The sequence below is a fragment of the Echinops telfairi genome, unplaced genomic scaffold (assembly GCF_000313985.2).
Source record: "Echinops telfairi isolate 266 unplaced genomic scaffold, ASM31398v2 ScPeMD7_31;HRSCAF=116, whole genome shotgun sequence".
In the NCBI taxonomy this organism is placed as follows: domain Eukaryota; kingdom Metazoa; phylum Chordata; class Mammalia; order Afrosoricida; family Tenrecidae; genus Echinops; species Echinops telfairi.
In genome coordinates, this window is record NW_022103928.1 from 59,576,897 (window position 1) to 59,594,989 (window position 18,093).

Consider the following 18,093-nt stretch of genomic DNA (forward strand, 5'->3'; position numbering starts at 1 on the left):
AGGGAACTTATTGCTAAATTAAGTGGATATGTAAGAAATAGCAACATTACTAAAATAAATAATAGGGAAGAATTTTAAAGTGACAGTGCACCAAAAATTAAAATAAATCTTTTGATTTGAAACAGATTTAAAAACATTGACTGAGTAGTTTGTACCATCCATTGTCTTGGATACTATAAGTACTAGAAAAGCTTTGAAGAGAAAAAAAAATGATATAGTTTATAATAATTATAAAGCTTTTTATAAAGCTGCCTGAGATAAAATTTTAAGTTAAATTCTTACCAATGAATTCTTCTAAGAAAATAATTTTATGTGCTATAAAATTTTCTAGTGATGTACTGGTTCAGGCTTATTTTAACTTCTGTATTTATAATACTATATCATTGAATGAGGAACCAATGAGGATGATATCCCTGCTCAGAGCAGCCAATGCACAGAGAGGACCATATGGCCGGCCCCACCACCAGACACGACATCCCTCACTGACCCATAGCTACAAGGGACAACACTGGAGACACAGTGCAGGAATTGCACTCGATCTGACCCCACAACTCTGAGGCAAAACACTAAAGGCGTGCAACAGAACAGCAAAGAAAGCAGAGCAAAAAAGTCCCGAGGGGGTACCAAAAATAGACTTTGGGGCCAGGGTGTGGCACCCCATCATACTCCACTGGAAAACACTCTTAAAGGTCAACAAACAGACCTTGAACTATTTCCAGGCTTTTCTTTTTTTTAATCATTGGTTTCTGTTGTTTTGTTTTGTTGCTTTGTTTTGCTCTGTCCTGTTTTTGTGCATATTATTATCTCTGCAGGTCTATCTAGATAAGATAGGCTGGATGAACAATCTGGAGAAGAAAACAACGAGACAGATGGTTCTGGGGGGACATGGGAGAGGGAGGGATGGGGGGAAGGAAGTGATGTTAACAAACCCAGGAACAAGGGAACAAGTGATCCAAAATCGGTGGCGAGAAGGGTGTGAGAGGCCTTGTCGGGCTTGATGAAGGGCAATGTAACCAAAAGGAATTACTGAAACCCAAATGAAGGCTGAGCATGATAGTGGGGCAAGAGGAAAGTAAAAGGAAATAAAGGAAAGAAGTAGGAGGCAAAGGCATTTATAGCGGTCTAAATACAAGCATGTACATATGTAAATATATTTATATATGGTGATGGGGAAATAGATCTATGTGCATATATTTATAGGTTTAGTATTAAGGTAGCAGGTGGACATTGGGCCTCCACTCAAGTACTCCCTCAATGTAAGAACACTTTGTTCTATTAAACTGGCATTCCCTGGTGCTCACCTTCCCGACATGATTGCTGAAGACAAAGCAGTTGCATAAGTAAATGTGGTGAAGAAAGCTGATGGTGCCCGGCTATCAAAAGACATAGTCTGGAGTCTTAAAGGCTTGAGATAAAACAAGCGGCCATCTAGCTAAGAAGCAAGAAAGCCCGCATGGAGGAAGCACACCAGCCTGTGTGATCACAAGGTGTTGAAGGGATCAGGTTATCAGGCATCAAAGGACAAAAATCATATCATTGTGAATGAGGGGGAATGCAGATTGGGGACCCAAAGCCCATCTATAGGCAACTGGACATCCCCGTACAGAAGGGTCGTGGGGAGGAGACGAGCCAGTCAGGGTGTAGTATAGCAACGATGAAACATACAACTTTCCTCTAGTTCTTTAATGCTTCCTCCCCCGCCACTATCAAGATCCCAATTCCACCTTACAAATCGGCTATACCAGAGGATGTACACTGATACAGATATGAACTGAAAACACAGGGAATCCAGAACAGATGATCCCTTCAGGACCAGTGCTCAGAGTGGCAATACCAGGAGGGTGGAGGGAAGGTGGGGGAGAAAAGGGGAATAAATTATAACCCCCTCTCTGGGGGACAGATAATAGAAAAGTGAATGAAGGGAGACATCAGACAGTGTAACACATGACAAAATAATAATAATTTATAAATTATCAAGGGTCTGTAGGGAGGGAGTGGGGAGGGAGGGGAAAAATGGGAGCTGATACCAAGGGCTCAAGTAGAAAGCAAATGTTTTGAGAATGATGATGGCAACAAATGTACAAATGTGCTTGACCCAATGGATGCATGTACGGATTGTGATAGGAGTTGTACAAGCCCCCAATAAAATGATTTAAAAAAGAAGAAACTGTAAAATTACTACTGACACAGAGGATAAAACATTTCACAATTGAACAAGAATGTGAAATCCGAAACCAAAAATTAGCAGAATGTACATGCAGTTATCTATTAGCACTATGACAGAATCAGCTGACAAGACTAAAATGACTGTAGTGGTGGGAGATGGAATCGATGTGAAATGTTACCAATGTGGTGAAAGAGAGCTTCACCAATGCGTACAAATCAATCAGCGATATAACTGTTTCCCTTTAAGTTAGAGAAATCCAGATATTTAAAGAAAAAAAAAGAGATGAAGTCTGTCTCTTTCTTGCATAATTATGACTTTTACTTAACACACACACATCGCTTAAATAGCTCAGTATTTCACCAAATTAAAAATATTAGAAATCTGCAACCTAAAATGTAATGTAACAAACCTTAGCCAGGTAGGTGTCGATGTTATCGGTTGGATGCCAGTGCCTACTTGTGGGAGAAACCCCAATATATTCTCGGGGGAGATTTCTAGCAAACACAGAACTAATTTGAGCAGTTCCTACAAAAGGTGTCTCCAGGGCGGGTCTTGTCATGAGGCTGTTGAGGAAAGACTGGTTCTGTTGGTTCTGTTGTTTTTCCATGGCTAGTTTTCCACTGATGTCTGAGAGTCTCTCATTGGCCCTGTGAAGATGACATTAAAAAAATATATATTCATCCATTTCACTGTTTTCTAAATGATTCTGTTTTCTTCAGTGTTGTTATCATGGCTAAACTATAAAGAACGGTTGGTCTGAAAGCCTGGTGATAATGAAAGTATCAACAAGTTCATATACAAGTGCTAGAACATTCCCTTTGGGATACGTTACATAGGTTGTTGTGAAGAAGGAACCCTGGTGGCAGGGCAGTTCAAGCACTCAGCTGCTAAATGACAAATAGGTGTTTGAACACCAGCTGTTCTACCAGAGAAAGAAGTGGTGGCGAGCTTAGTAAAAATTGTTGTTCTGGTTAAGTGCCACCAAGACAGCCCCAACCCATAGGACCCTTTGCATAACAGAATGAGACACTGTCCAGTCCTGTGCCATCTTCACAGCTGTTTCCTATGCCCGAGTCTATTGGTGCAATCACTGTGCTAAGCCATCTCGTTGCGGGCTTTCCTACTTCCTTTTCAATGGCCCTCCACTTTACCAAGCACGATGTCCTTCTCCAGGGACTGGTCTCTCCTGACAATGCGTCCAAAATACGAAGGTGAAGTCTTGCCATCCTTGCCCATAGGGAGCACTCTGCCCTACTTCTTCCAAAGTGGAACAGCAGTATCCTTTTAGCGGTCCGTGGAACTTTCAGTATTTCTCCAGCACCACAACTCAAATGTATCAGTTCTTCATTGGCCTTCTTTATTCAATATCCAACTTTTACATGCATAAGAGGTAATGGAAAATACCATGGCTTGGGTCAAGTGCACCTTATAGTTCACAGAGTAATATCCTTGTGTTTTAATACTCGAAAGAGGTCGTGTGCATCAGATTTACCTAATGCAATGTGTCATTTGATCTCTTGACTGCTGCTTCCTTGAGCATTGATTGTGGATCCAAGTGAGACAAACTCTATGACTTCAACGTGTTTTCCATTTATCATGATGCCACCTGTTGGTCCAGTTGTGAGGATTTTGGTCTTCTTGACATTGAGTTGTTATCCATGCTGAAGGTTGCAATTCTTGATCTTCAATCAGCAAGCAAGGTTGTGTCATCTGAATATTGTAAGTTGTTAATAAGCCTTTCTCCAATCCTGATGCTACAGTATTCTTCATATAATCCAGTTTCTCTATTTGCTCAGCTGAGAGACTCAACAAGTCTGGTGAGAGGACACAACCATAATGTGCACCTTTCCTGAATTTAAACCACATAGTATTCCCTCATTCTGTTCTCACAACTGCCTCTGATCCACGTACAAGGGCTGCATGAACACAAGGAAGTGTTCTGGAAGTCCCATTCTTCTCAAGGTGATCCATAATTTAGTATGATCCACAAAGCCGAATGCCTTTGCAGAGTCAATGAAACACAAATACCTTCCTAGTATTCTTTTCTTTGAGCCAAGATCCATCTGACATCAGCAATAATAATATCCCTTGTTCTACATCTCCTTCTGAATTCAGCCTGAACTTTAGGTAGTTCCCACTAAATGTACTGTTGCAAGCACTGAAAGACGGTCTTAAGTAAAATTTTACTTGCAAGTGTTATCGATGATACTGTTCTGTAGTTGGAACATTCTGTTGGGTCACTATTCTTTGGAATGGGCACAAATATGGATCTCTTTCTGTCAGTTGGTCAAGTAGCAATCTTCCAAATTTCCTGGCAATAAGCAAGTGAGTGCTTCCAGTGCTTCATCAGCTTGTAGAAACAGTACAACGTGGTAAAAATGCTAGCCATGGAACCTTATGGGGTACTTCTACTCTGTTCCACCAGGGCTCCCCTCACAGCAGTAGGTCAGGTATTTGTTTTGCTTGCTATCAGGTGTCACTGAGTCACTCTGACCCTAAGTGGCTCCATGGGACATAGTAGAACCGCCCCGGAGTGTTTTCTTGGCTGAAGTCAACAGATTGCCAAGTCTTCTGTGAAAAGCTGCTGGGTGGGCTCAAACTACCAACCTGTACGTTAGAAGCTCAATGCTTGCAAACCACCAGAGCTCACCTTCTCAAAAACAGTTCAATTGTTAATATTTCTACTTAAGGGAATACTGATGAGCAATTATATACTAAAAAATATGTGTCAATCATAAAACTTCAAAAATAACTTTAAACAAGTAGATCAGGTTTACTATGTAATAAAGAAAATGATAGTAAAGCCAAATAAAACCAAAAAAGGGAAGAGATATAAAATATCTCTTCCAGTAACATTATAAAGATAAATTGATTTACTAATATTATTTCCCAACTTATATTATCTAGTTTTCACTTCTTACCTCATGAAACTGGCTCGTTAAAAAGGGGCTTTAAGGCAGTGGCTCTCAACCTTCCTGTGACCCCCAACCATAAATTTATTTTCGTTGCTGCTTCATAACTGTCATTTTGCTACTGTTATGAATTGGGAGACCCCTGTGAAAGGTCATTCGACCCCCAGAGGGGTTGTTACCCACAGGTTGAGAACTGCTATTTTAAGGTATATTAATGAGTTAAATTTATTTTCAGTGTTTCCATTTTGACTTACTTTTCTAGTTTACTTGACAATTCCGTTTTCAGTTGTAATTCTTGAAAATAGAGTTCTTTGTATTTTTCTGTTTCTGTTTTCTGAGAATCATTTTGGGAAGTTTTCATTTTAGAAAGTTCAGATTCTAGCTCATTCATTCTCATTTCCATCTGACTTCTCATTGAAGCATTATGTTCTTCTCTTAAATACTCTAAGTTCTCTTGGGAAACTGCTTGCGTCTAAAACCAATTAAAAGGATACATTGAAAAATATTGATAATGTGAATAATTATAATGCATTGTTTCCTTAAGTTTTTGTCAGTGATTCTTAGAGCAATTCTAAGTATGTAAAAAATAAGGATTTTTTTTAAAGGCCCAAGTTTAAAAGTCACTAATATCAAGTGACATACCTAGTACAAATAACTTTGAATCATTCTTAAGTTATTACTTATGTGGGTTCATCATTCAAGGAACAATAATTATGGTATATACTCGATTGTAAGCCAACCCAAATATCAGCCAAGGCACCTAATTTTACCACAAAAACTGCATTAAAAATGTGCTAAAAAACTTAGTTTATATACGAGCACATACAGTACATAAAAAACATATCAAGACTAAACCAAGAGTATGGGACATTTATAAAATCATAACTTTTTTCTCTGCCTGTTAGTACTCCTGTTTTATAGTAACTAGACTTAATAATCAAGTGATTCTCTAAAGCGAATCCTTATTCTCTAAGAGTAATTTATTAATAATAACGATCAAACTGACATATTAAAGAGAGAAACAAATGCAACTTTCTAACAATCTAGAAAACTGAGTTAGTTTATTGTGCCAACCTGGCCGATAAACACATGTAGGGTTCATTGAAGGGCGGAGGGATAAATGGCTAGGTGAGCCTCGCCTTTCGAGTTTTCGGATCTCTTGCTCTCTGATGGTCAGACCAGGGTGCAGCTGCCTTAGCCAATTCCCTGCTTCAGCTGGTAAGGCTCACTTCCTGCAAGACATCCCCGAGAAGAAGCCACATGGACCTACCCTGATGCAGCCCTGGGTGCTGGAGCAGCCGTGTGGAGACCCCTGCCAGTGCTGAGATGCTCACAAGCTCACTGATTTGGCTTTCCTCCTGCAGTCGGCATCACTGCATGTGTTTTGTGAGATGGAGGAGTACTTTGTGGATTGGTGTTGGACATATGGGTTAATGTTGGACTTGTGGCAGCACTGGGTTGGGATGTTTTCTTGATGTGCACTTAACCTTTATATAAAACTCTCCTATACATGGATTATTCTGTGGATTTGTTTCTTTAAAGTACCCAGACTAACACAAAAACAAATGACCCAAAACAAAGTAAACACACACACTTCCATGAATGAAAGCAGAGAACCGATGAAAGGTTTACCTGTAAAAACAGGTTGACTTGTTTTAGTTTTTCTACTAATTCCTGCGTGGCCTTCTCCTCAACATCCCGCTTATACTGCTCTACTTGAGCGTAGTCTATCGCACTCTTTTCCAGTTGACTTCTGAGGTGTCCAACTTTCTGTTCTAACTTGTCCTTCCTCTTCTCCAGTTTTCCACATTTCCTTTGTACGTCTTTCACAGCTACTAATTCCTGTTGAAGGGCTTGCTTTTGTATTTCCAAGTGTTGACATTTTGAATATGAAGTTTCCAGTTGTTCTGTAAGATTATTAATCTGCTTGAATAAAATAATATACTTTAACAATAAAGGAAGTAGGCGGAAGAACTGTCTAACTCAATATTAATACAAACTTAAAATAAATTAATTGTAAGAAAATACCCATGTTCTTACAGTATGATCGCTTGCATCACTCTAAAAATCAGGAACAAAGTTGTAACTACAAAGAACCAGAAAAATTTATTTCCTTTATCTTTGCCACCCAATTTCTGCACTCAATTCTATACTGTATTTTATTTGCTATGAGTTTTCACATGTTGTTGCTCCTCAAAATGTCTGTGAGTCACTTAAACAGCACTCCCCACCTACACGTGTCCATTTAATAGACAAGAAATGGGCTGACTTCACTGAGCTTTGTTGGCGTAAGCTATAGATTCCTGAGCAAAATATATGTTGTTTTGAGGCACTAAGATTTAAGTGTCTTATGGAGCAAAATAAATAACTGCTAATGACTCTAAAGAGTAGGATGCTGTGGCTTAAAATAAAACAAAACAACGAAAAGAAAACAAATCTGAAACATGTAGGAGTGGCTTTGGGACCACTCCTAAAAGGCGGCATCCAGAAGCTGAAAAGACCACAAAAGTATGACTGAAAACCCAGAGGCTCAAAGAGAGGAAGCCAGGTGATCCTTGAGGGGGCTGACAGTAAGGATTTAAAGGCAAGTTTTAAAAAAAAGATATTAACTCTAGAAAAAAGGAGACTGTTGATTAGTAGCAACTGAAAGTAAAATATTAGAGGCTAGAGAGAAGCTAAAGAAAGATTGGTCAATATAAAAGAACTGGGGCTTCATCAGTTCAAATATATTATCTGTTTCATATTTATAGTTTCTCTACATGTCAAATAATGTCCAAATGAAGAAATGACTTTGGCTCACATCAATCCATGAGCTGTCAGGAAAACGTGCTCCAAAGGCAATGGCAGGCCTTATCTGCAAAACCCTGTTAAGACCTTGGGAAGATTTAAAATGGTATCTCAAATTCATTAGAGAGCAGAAGGATGTATGAATCTTTAAGAGCACTGCCTTACATCCCTCACAGACCCACAGCCCTAAGGGGGAGATCACTGGAGACACAGTGCGGGAATTGCGCCTGATCTGACCCCACCACACCAGGCAAACCACTAAGGGCGTGCAACAGAACAGCAAGGGGAGCAGAGGAGGGAAGTCCCGAGGGAATACCAAAAGTAGACTTTGGGGCCCGGGCATGGCACCCCTTCTGACTTAACCAGAAAACACTCCTAAAGGTCAACAGACAGATCTTGACTTAGTTACAGGCTTTTCTTTATTTTGTCATTGGTTTTTGTTGTTGTTTTCTTTTGTTGCTTTGTTTTTCTCTGTCTTGTTTTTTGTGCATATTATTATCTCTGCAGGTCTATCTAGATAAGATAGGCAGGATAAACAATCTGGAGGAGAAAACTACAGACCGATGGTGGGGGGGGGGCATGGGAGAGGGGGATGCGGGGGGAAAGGAAGTGGGTATTAACAAACCCAGGGACAAGGGAACAACAAGTGATCCAAAATCAGTGGCGAGGAGGGTGTAAGAGGCCTGGTAGGGAGGCCTTGATCAAGGGCAATATAGCCGAGAGGAATTACTGATACCCAAATGAAGGCTGAGAATGATAGTGGGACAAGAGGAAAGTCAAAGGAAATAGAGGAACAAACTAGGAGGCAAAGGGCATTTAGAGGTCTAAATACAGGCATGTACATATTTAAATATATTTATATATGATGATGGCGAAATATATCGATGTGCATATATTTATAGCTTTAGTATTAAGGTAGCTGATGGACATTAGGCCTCCACTCAAGTATTCCCTCAATGTAAGAACACTTTGTTCTATTAAACAGGCATTCCATTATGCTTACCTTCCTGACACAATTGCCGAAGACAAAGCAGGTGCATAAGAAAATGTGGTGAAGAAAGCTGATGGCGCCCAGTTATCAAAAGACATAATGTCTGGGGTTTTAAAGGCTTGAAGATAAACAAGCAGCCATCTAGCTGAGAAGCAACAAAGCCCACATGGAAGAAGCACACCAGCCTATGTGGTCACAAGGTGTCAATGGGATCCTCTTACAGAAGGGCTGTGGGGAGGTGATGAGCCAGTCAGGGTGCAGTATAGCATAGATGAAACATACAATTTTCCTCTAGTTCTTTAATGCTTCCTTCCCCTACCATCATGATCCCAATTCTATCTTACAAATGCAGCTAGACCAGAGGCTGTACACTGATACAGATAAGAACTGGAAACAGGGAATCCAGGACAGATGAACCCCTCAGGACTAATGGTGAGTGGTGATACCAGGAGGGTAGAGGGAAGGTTGGGAAGAAAGGGGGAACTGATCACAAGGATCTACACATAACCCCCTCTCTGGGGGACAGACAATAGAAAAGTGAGTGAAGGGAGACATAGGACAGTGTAAGATATGATAAAATAATAATAATTTATAAGTTATCAAGGGTTCATGAGCGAGAGGGGAGCAGGGAGGGAGGGGTAAAAATGAGGAGCCGATACCAAGGGCTCAAGTAGAAAGCAAATGTTTTGAGAAGGATGATGGCAACAAATGTACAAATGTGCTTGGCACAATGGATGTATATATGGATTGTGATGAGTTGAATGAGCCCCCAATAAAATGGTTTTAAAAAGAAAAAATTCACTGTGACCAGAGAGAACCTCCCCAGGTGATGCCACTGGATGTACTAACTCAGAATGAGTTGCTTGAAGCTCACCTAGCTGGAAAATGCAAACTATGAAAGCTCCGATCAGCGGAGCTTTGTCCCATTTGGGGGGGGAGGGGGATACCCCCTCATAAGAGCCATATGACCAGTGACCTTTAGAAAAAGCACATTGCTTGAAGTTAAGAAATTAATTTTCTTAAAAAGAAAATTAATGCTTTTAGCACAACCACATGTAGAGCTAGAGGTAGACATCAACATTTGAGAATCTTGTACTTGTGAGCCCAGGCAAATGGCACTCTATTATAGCCTTCTATTCAACACGGTTATTTTTCAAATTTACTTCTAGAAGCAAACTCCTGGTTTGGAAATCAATGTTTCTGAGAGTGGGAGTCTAGCCATTTTCTATTTTTCAAAGCTCCCTAATAACTTAGCTGTCCTCAAATGATATTTGGAATTCACTGAAATTTACTATCCTCAACTACCATTATACTGGCTCAATAGATAGACTCTGAGGAGCCCTGGTGGTGTAGTGGGTGACACACTGGGCTGCGACCCACAAGGTCAGCAGTCCAAAACCAACAGCCACTCTGGAGAAAGATGAGGCTGTCTACTCCCATACAGAGTTACCATCTCAGAAACCCACAGGGGCAGTTCTACTCTATCCTATAGGGTTGTGATTAGTTGCAATTGATACAATGGCAGTGAATTTTGAGGTTTGATAGATAAGCTCTACCTAGCTGAAAAAAACCCGCACTTATCATGATCTTCATTCTCTTGCTATGGGAGGAAGGGAATAACTCCCTACTTAGTTATCCTTTTAATTGTATTTTTAATATATGTTTTGGTAGTTTTATTTTCCATAATGACCATTTGTTATTATAAGCCAATAAAAATAACAACAACAACAACAACAAAAAGAGTACTGTCTTAAACATTAAACAGCTTCTCAGGAAGACCAAGTGGAAAAGAACATATCTCAAAAAATGTTGAGAGTAACTTTTCCAATGGAATGGACTCCAGTAAAATTCATAGGAAACTCACAATGTTTTAAAGGGGATTACAGTAGCACAAACATCGCTTGCTACCTTGGACCAAAAGAGACCAAGACACCACAAGACAGAAAAAAGCCTTTGGACTTTGGAGGGTCCACAGAGCATAAAACAGACTGAGATAACTACTCAGCTGCAGGCCCAGGTCATTTCTTCAAAAAGAAGAGTACCAACTAGCCAGGAGTCGAGGGAAAATCCTTCTCATGATTCAGCCTACCAATGTTTATGCAAATAACACGCACCGTCTACATTTATTTATCAACCACTCCCTCCCTTGCGAGATATTTTGTAATTGTGGTCTACTAATTTTTTTATAGCAACATTAAAAGAAGAAATTGGCATAGCATGTGCTTAAGTAAAAAACCTGCCAGTGGGGAGGGAGCAGTGGGCAAATAAATTTCAGCAGACCTCTTGCTGTCTGTGTAAAAATATGGTGCATACCAAAGGACAGACAACAGGCAGCTCTATTTAAGAATTTCTATGGGACTATAGTTTTTAATGTTCTCAGTTTTAAAAGCAATGTTAATGTCCTCTGAATGTTAAGAAATTATACACAATTTCCCCCTTGCCTTACATATCAAGCTTGTCTGTGTGGGCAGATAAGACCATCTCATCTGGTATCACAATCCTTATCCATATCATACACATTAGCTTGAAAGTTTTAACATTCAAATTAATAATTTGTCTGTTATCTGACTGTACGGAATTGCTTGCATATGCCACATTTTAAGCACTGCACTCCTGAAGTTTTTCTTTGAATGGATTGAAATATAGCACCATGTATCATGTACTAAAATATAAAGTAGAGTTTATGCATGCTTTTCTGTGTATTTAAGAACTAAGGAGCTGTGATTTCTGAGACTGTAAGGGTCCAGTGCTAGCACAAGGAGCAGGTCAAAGAGCATGCCACCGTGAGCTGCAGATTTCCAAAGGACACCTAGAAGCCCAGATCTAGTCACCGCCAAGCTCTATAGGGTCTATACAGTGTAATGACTTAATGTGAAGCATCATGAAGTACAAGGGTGCTCCCAAAAATTCACGGACAATTCGAAAAGATTTTCTAATTTTCACAGCAACTTTTTGAAGGTCCCTTCTAAGCACCAGAATGAGACAACAGATCCCATGACCACGATTTAATGGCAAGGAAAGTGAAGGAGGAAGCCAGGGTGAAAGACTAATGGTTTGAATGAAGAAAAGGAATGGCCTCTATCTCTGTATCATACATAAAACTAACTTCCCATCACCAAGGAATATATATATATATATATATATATTAGTAACTTCCCATCACCAAGGAATATATATATATATATATTAGTAGCTGCCCGGGCTAGGGGAGGGGAGGAGGGAAGATTGGCAGATATATCTAAAGAGTATTTGGTTTCATATATATATATATGTATATATATATATACACACCACGTGTTGTTTTTAGAAATAAAAGTTCCACAAGACTAAAATTAAAGACATTTCCCCACAATGACTTTTCATTATTACCTAAGACTTCAGGTAATATGCTCAATGATTGGGAAACAACTCTCATAATATGTGATTTGGACTAGCACAAAGATACATATAGGTCAATGGTAAAGAACTGCAGAGTCAAAAAGAAAGCTTCATATTTACACCCAATTGCTTTCCAACAAGAAAGGATAACTCATCAACAAATTGTGCTGAGCAGCTGGATATCCACACATGAAAGAGTTAACTTGGGTCCCAACCTCACACCATCGGTAAACATTAACTCAAAATACAAGACCTAAAACTATAAAACTCAGAAGAAAAATTCTTCACAACTTTGCATTTGACAATGAATTCTTAGATAGAATGCCAAATTTGCAAGTAATCAAAGAAAAGAGTAGATAAATTGGATTTCATAAAAATCAAAAACTTGTACTTCAAAGAATACTATATTAAGAGAGTGAAAAATTAAGCTACTGATTTAAAGAAAATAATTTTAAATCATATACTTGTGTCTAAGATAAAGAATTCTTATAACTAAGTAACAAATAGCCCCAAAAGGTAACTGATTTGAATAGGCAAGTCTCCAAAGACAATATACATATGGCCAATAAATACATGCAAAGATATTCAACATTATTAGTCATCAGAAAAATGGAAGCTGATTAACGGGAAAATAGAATGTGCATATCCATAGAAAGGAATACTATTGAACAAGAAAAAATAAATATATTCTATAATGTGGGTAAATCTTGACAATAGTACGCTAAATGAAAGAAGCCAGTTATAAAGGGCCACACTGTGTGAGTCCATGAATAAGAATTGTCCAGAATAAGCATATCTATAAAAATAAAAGAGTAGATTAGTAGCTGCCCAGGCTAGGGGAGGGGAGGAGGGAAGATTGGCAGATATAGCTAAAGAGTATTTGGTTTCATTTAGAGATGATGAATATGTTTTAAAATTGATCATGGTAACGGTTGTACAATTTTGTTAATATATTAAAAGACATTGAGTTGTATATTTTAAATGAGTAAATTATATGATGTGCTAATTATAATTCAATAAAATTACAAAAATATTTTATTTGGTGCTAGTGATTTGGGGTCTTGTTCTGATAGACTACAGGAGAAAGACAAGGCTTCCTACTTCTGAAAACAGTTACAGCCTCGGAAACTCACAGGGGGTTCTACCCTGTCCTACAGTTAGCTAAGAGCCAGTACTGACTCGAAGGCGGCGAGCAACTGGTAGACTGCTTCAATTTAGATTATTAGCCACGATAGACAAAAACAATTTCAACAATGTGCCCTTTTTATACAACAGTGATAACCTCAAAAAGCTGTCCTTTTCATTGGCATCGAGGATATAAAATTAGTAGAAAAAAACTATTCCACCCTCAAAACACTGAGTGATTTATACTTCCCAAACTTAAGTGACTTTAGTCCCAAAACTAATTACAGATTACCTTCTCTTGTAACGGGGTCATCTGACTTTCCAGCTCGATGTTCCTTGTTTGTAAGTCTCCAAGGAAACAAAGGTCTCCAGTTTCGTATTCATTCAACTTCTTTTTTGTTTCTTTTAATGATTTCTTAAGGCTGCAGAAATATAGATATTGAATAAGCTCTTTCATAGTAAATATATAATAATTATTTAAACAATCTCTAAATCATAATCCTTTCTCATTTGCCTCTTCTTAAGATTGTTGGTAAGCATACTATCTAAGTTAATAACACTGTGGCAATATATGATGGCAGGTAAAGGGTTAATAATATAACTATATATAAAGTTCTTATAAATAAATTATTAACACCCTTTTTAGTGTGTCAATGTAAAATACTAATCTATGATTTAACAACAGGCAATATACAGAGATCTGTGTTTATGGTTAAGAAGAAACACATCGTTACTAAAGTTTTGAAAAGACATAAAAATACTGTCAACCTGTTACTCAGCCTACAAGAGGCAAAAAAATACAGCAAGAAGCTTGAGAACAGAAAAGGGAAATAACTGAAGACTGACTGAGGAAGCCTAGGAAACAAGCAGACCGTCACAGGAAAGGAAACCGGAAGGGAATGGGCGACAGCATCTTAAAAACTGTGTTAAAAGATCTCGAGACCTTTGCTGGGCCAGTGTCTACAAAACGAAAGAGCAGCAGGACACGAAGAGAAGGAATGAAAGGAAAGGAAAGCGTGGACCAGATCTCTGGACAAATTTCAGGGATCAGCAAACCTGGGGGATTTAAAGGCATTAGGAAGATTCTAGTTGTTAAAATTTGAATGGTGGAGATACAACTGTTCGTTTTAATTTTCTTCTAGAAGTCACGAATATAGGCATGTCTGTTTATGAGTGCTGTATTTTATAGTTTAATTTCTGGTGCTGTTAACGGCACAGATGAGTGTTTAGATTTTAACCATTTTAAAGTTGAAAGGCTGAACACTACAAAAAGAAAAGAAGATTACATAGAGAGTAAAGATAGCTTGTAGTACTATAAACTCAAGGTAGGTGGTGAACTGCAGTTAACAGTATATACAAAGGGCATTCAAAAATGTCTCAGATTGTGAAATGCGTTTCTTAAATAAACTTTAAAGTAGTTGGTTTAACTAAGAAAATGTAGCTGCAAAACAAATACACATTTAGTTTTTAATAAAATAAAGGGAAATTTCAGCTACATCAATAGTTTAATATATAGAAACTATCTGAAGTATTAAAACCTTACCCAGTATGTGATCAATGTTATGAACCAAAATGTTTTTAAGTTGTGGAATGGAAAACTAATTTGCTTTGTAAAGTTGTATCTAAAATCACAATTAAAAGGTTTTTTTTAAGTCTTACCCAGCAATATCCTTTTCTAATTCATTGTTTTTATGTGTTTCTTGGTCCAAACGATGTTCCAAAGATTTTCTCAATTTTTCATTTTCATCTTCTGACTTAAAAGTAACATAATAAGCAACGTTAGTTTTTTAATGTACTCACTTTTATTTTTAAAATATGTGCATTTTTCATGAATTTGAGAGTAATTGGTGTTTAGACAGGGGCTCCTGAGCAGTGCAAAGAGGTACAAACTCAACTACTATCTGAAAGGTCGGTGGTTTAAACCCAGCCAGAGGCCACTTGGATAGCCGGTCTGGCGATCTCCTCCTGAAAGGCCCTCCCACCTTGAACACCCTAAGGAGCAGTTCTCCTCGGCTCATAGGAGGGGACTTGGCTCGGTGGCACTAGCACCAGGGTGGACTCCGCAGACACAATTAGAGCGATCGTTTCTCTTTAGCACGAGAGATATCAAGAGATTGACACACCAAACGTTTACTTAATAGGCTTTGATGAAGGGTTTCAATTTTGTCCTCTTGCAATTTGATTGTAGCTTTTAATGTCACATTTTCCACCTCCTGCCTAAAACGTGTATTTTAAAACAGTTATTCTCACACATAGATTTTAAAATATATAATTATACAATTAGTACACAAATGCTTAAGACTTAGTAAGTAGATAATCTGTCAATTGTACCATTTTCATAGTTATATTTTTGGTGGTAAAGATAATATGCAAAAATTATGCATTTCAAAGTAGTTTAAAGTTGACATTTTGCCCTGGATTACACACTGGTACTTATTATCATAACTAAAAAAATTAAACAAGAAATGAATTGCTTATTTGTTTCACAAATATACAAGCTATTTTCTGTGTGACTTTAAAATATACTTTTGCATGTTATCTTGTGTCCTCTCAGCATTTTGCATTGCCTCAGCATGTTGACACTGTAATTCTTCATACTGAAATAAAGAAGAAAAGAAATCGCTTTTACTAGTAATCCAGTATAAGTCCACTCATCACCTATTTTTCTATCCTGTCTGTGGCTACTTTGATGACCTAATGGCAGAGGTTATCAGCTGAGACAGGGAGCTTATGGCCTGCCGAGTCCAAGACAAAGACTATCTGGTCCTTTGCAAAATTATCCACTGACTGCTGCATTTAAATTATATTTTATCAGATGAATAAGCCAGTTACTGGAATGGGAACACTGGGAGACATAAGAAATTAAGTGAGTAATTTATATTTTCATATTCCAAGTACTGCTACATCACCTGCAATTTTAAATTTGCAATGTGTGATTGGTCAAGACTACGTCATTGACTATTAGAGTTATGATGTAGCTCTAAGGGACCAGATTTTTCCCTCAAGAGTTTGGGAAGTAGACGAAACACAGGAGCCAGAATGCCTGAGTCCAAATCCCACGAGCTAACTCCACCAGTTACTAGTTGTGCAGCCTGAACCAGGTTCTGAAGCATTTGTTCAGTTCCCATGTCTCCACAGTGAAGAGAAACATCCTATCTGCTTCCTTGGATGTCGGGAAGATTGTACTGGGGAATATAGGTAAAGTCCTTATAAGATTATCTGGCGCATAATGAGCAATGTAAGGCTTTGCTACCAGCATTATCATTGTTACTGCATTTTATGTTCCAGTAAAATTTGATAGTTTATTCTGGTGGTCTGCCAACAGAAATGGTCTCTACGAAAGTTATAATGAAACATTTCATATACCACTGGAAGTGGCATCAAACAGGGAAGTATGAAGGCTATATACCGCATATATTTGTGGATAAGCCGAGTTTTCCAGCACATTTTTAATGTAGTTTTGGTGCTAAAATTAGGTGCCTCAGCTGATATCTGGGTCAGCTTACACTCGAGCATATACAGTAATATGCTCCTGGTACTTCTTAAACCTTTTGCCAATCTCACTAAGAACCTTTTCCTTTTTATAGTCTACTTTCTCTTTTGTTACATTTTACTACTTTACCACTCAGTGGGAATGATCACAGACTACAAGGCAGTACAGATGGTGCCTCCACAGTGAAGCAGTGGATAACATACATGCCTGTCAGAAATGAGCTTCTGCTATTAGCCGGAAAATACAGGGTCTAGTGCTGAATTACAGTCAGAAGTCCTAAGAGGCAAGCATGGCGAGACTTGGTCGTACATTTTGGGGGGTATGTTGTCAGGAAAGAACAGTTTCAGAGGGGCAGCACAAAAGCAGGCTCTCGAGAAGAGGGACAGACACCCTGCTGCAAAAACGGGCTCAAGTCCAGGAACAATTGTGAGGATGGCGCAGGACCAGGAAGGGTTTCAGTGTGCTGTGCATAAGGGTGCTATGGGTCGGAACCGACTCAACAGCACCTAAGAACAAAAATAACATTGCTGAAGGAAGGCTCCTCAGCCAGGGCACCCTCAGCAAGTGCCTCTGTGGAGCAAGCACAGTGAAGAGCAGCTAGCCCAGGTCAGTTGTCAGGGCCTGTCAGAAGCCAGTGCCTGCAGGTTTCCAGTCACCAAAGTGCCACGGATCTGTAAATCCCACTTCTAGCACCTTTCTATTTTTTAAATAGTGAGAGAAAACAAAAGAATATACAAACAATGAGCATGTGATTTTAGAATTCTCCTTGATTAGTTAATGCTTTCAGCGTTACATTTAACTGCTTTAAAGGAACTTTAGAATAAAAACTTAGTTATTATAACTGTCTCAGAGAAATTATTTGATATGGTATAAAACACTTAAAATTACCCTAACAGTGTTAAGATAGAATTTTCAACTTGCTATAATTATAAGTGCCATAGATCCTAGATAATACTCTATCCTTAGGCAAATTTACAGTTAAAAAGACTAGATATTCTCTCGGGAAAAAAAATAACAAAAGCAATGAGAAATTAGGAGTCAAAATGTTCTGCAGAAACTGGATGGGCAGGTACTGAAAGAGTAGCTAGAGAAGGTCCTGCAAGATGGGGAGAGAGCGAGCTCCGATGAATGGGTGTGGATGGGGAGAGAGGAGCTCCAATGAATGGGTGTGGATGGGGAGAGAGGAGCTCCAATGAATGGGTGTGGATGGGGAGAGAGGAGCTCCAATGAATGGGTGTGG

At 38.7% G+C, this 18,093-nt stretch overlaps 1 protein-coding gene across 9 annotated transcripts in view; it reads right to left on the bottom strand.

The window, feature by feature from the left end:
* ANKRD26 (ankyrin repeat domain 26) overlaps window positions 1-18,093 on the bottom strand; it is a 94,064-nt gene that overhangs the window by 12,881 nt on the left and 63,090 nt on the right. For 7 of the 9 annotated variants that reach the window (XM_045289830.1, XM_045289827.1, XM_045289832.1 and 4 more), the window contains 7 exons: window positions 15,887-15,957; window positions 15,484-15,577; window positions 15,020-15,114; window positions 13,653-13,782; window positions 6,712-7,005; window positions 5,334-5,551; window positions 2,577-2,814 (listed from right to left, as the gene is read on the bottom strand). In XM_045289830.1, coding sequence (XP_045145765.1) covers window positions 2,577-2,814; window positions 5,334-5,551; window positions 6,712-7,005; window positions 13,653-13,782; window positions 15,020-15,114; window positions 15,484-15,577; window positions 15,887-15,957 — 1,140 coding nt within the window. Of the gene's footprint in view, window positions 1-2,576; window positions 2,815-5,333; window positions 5,552-6,711; window positions 7,006-13,652; window positions 13,783-15,019; window positions 15,115-15,483; window positions 15,578-15,886; window positions 15,958-18,093 lie in introns of those variants that run through there. The other 2 variants (XM_045289826.1, XM_045289833.1) reach the window with 2 other exon arrangements.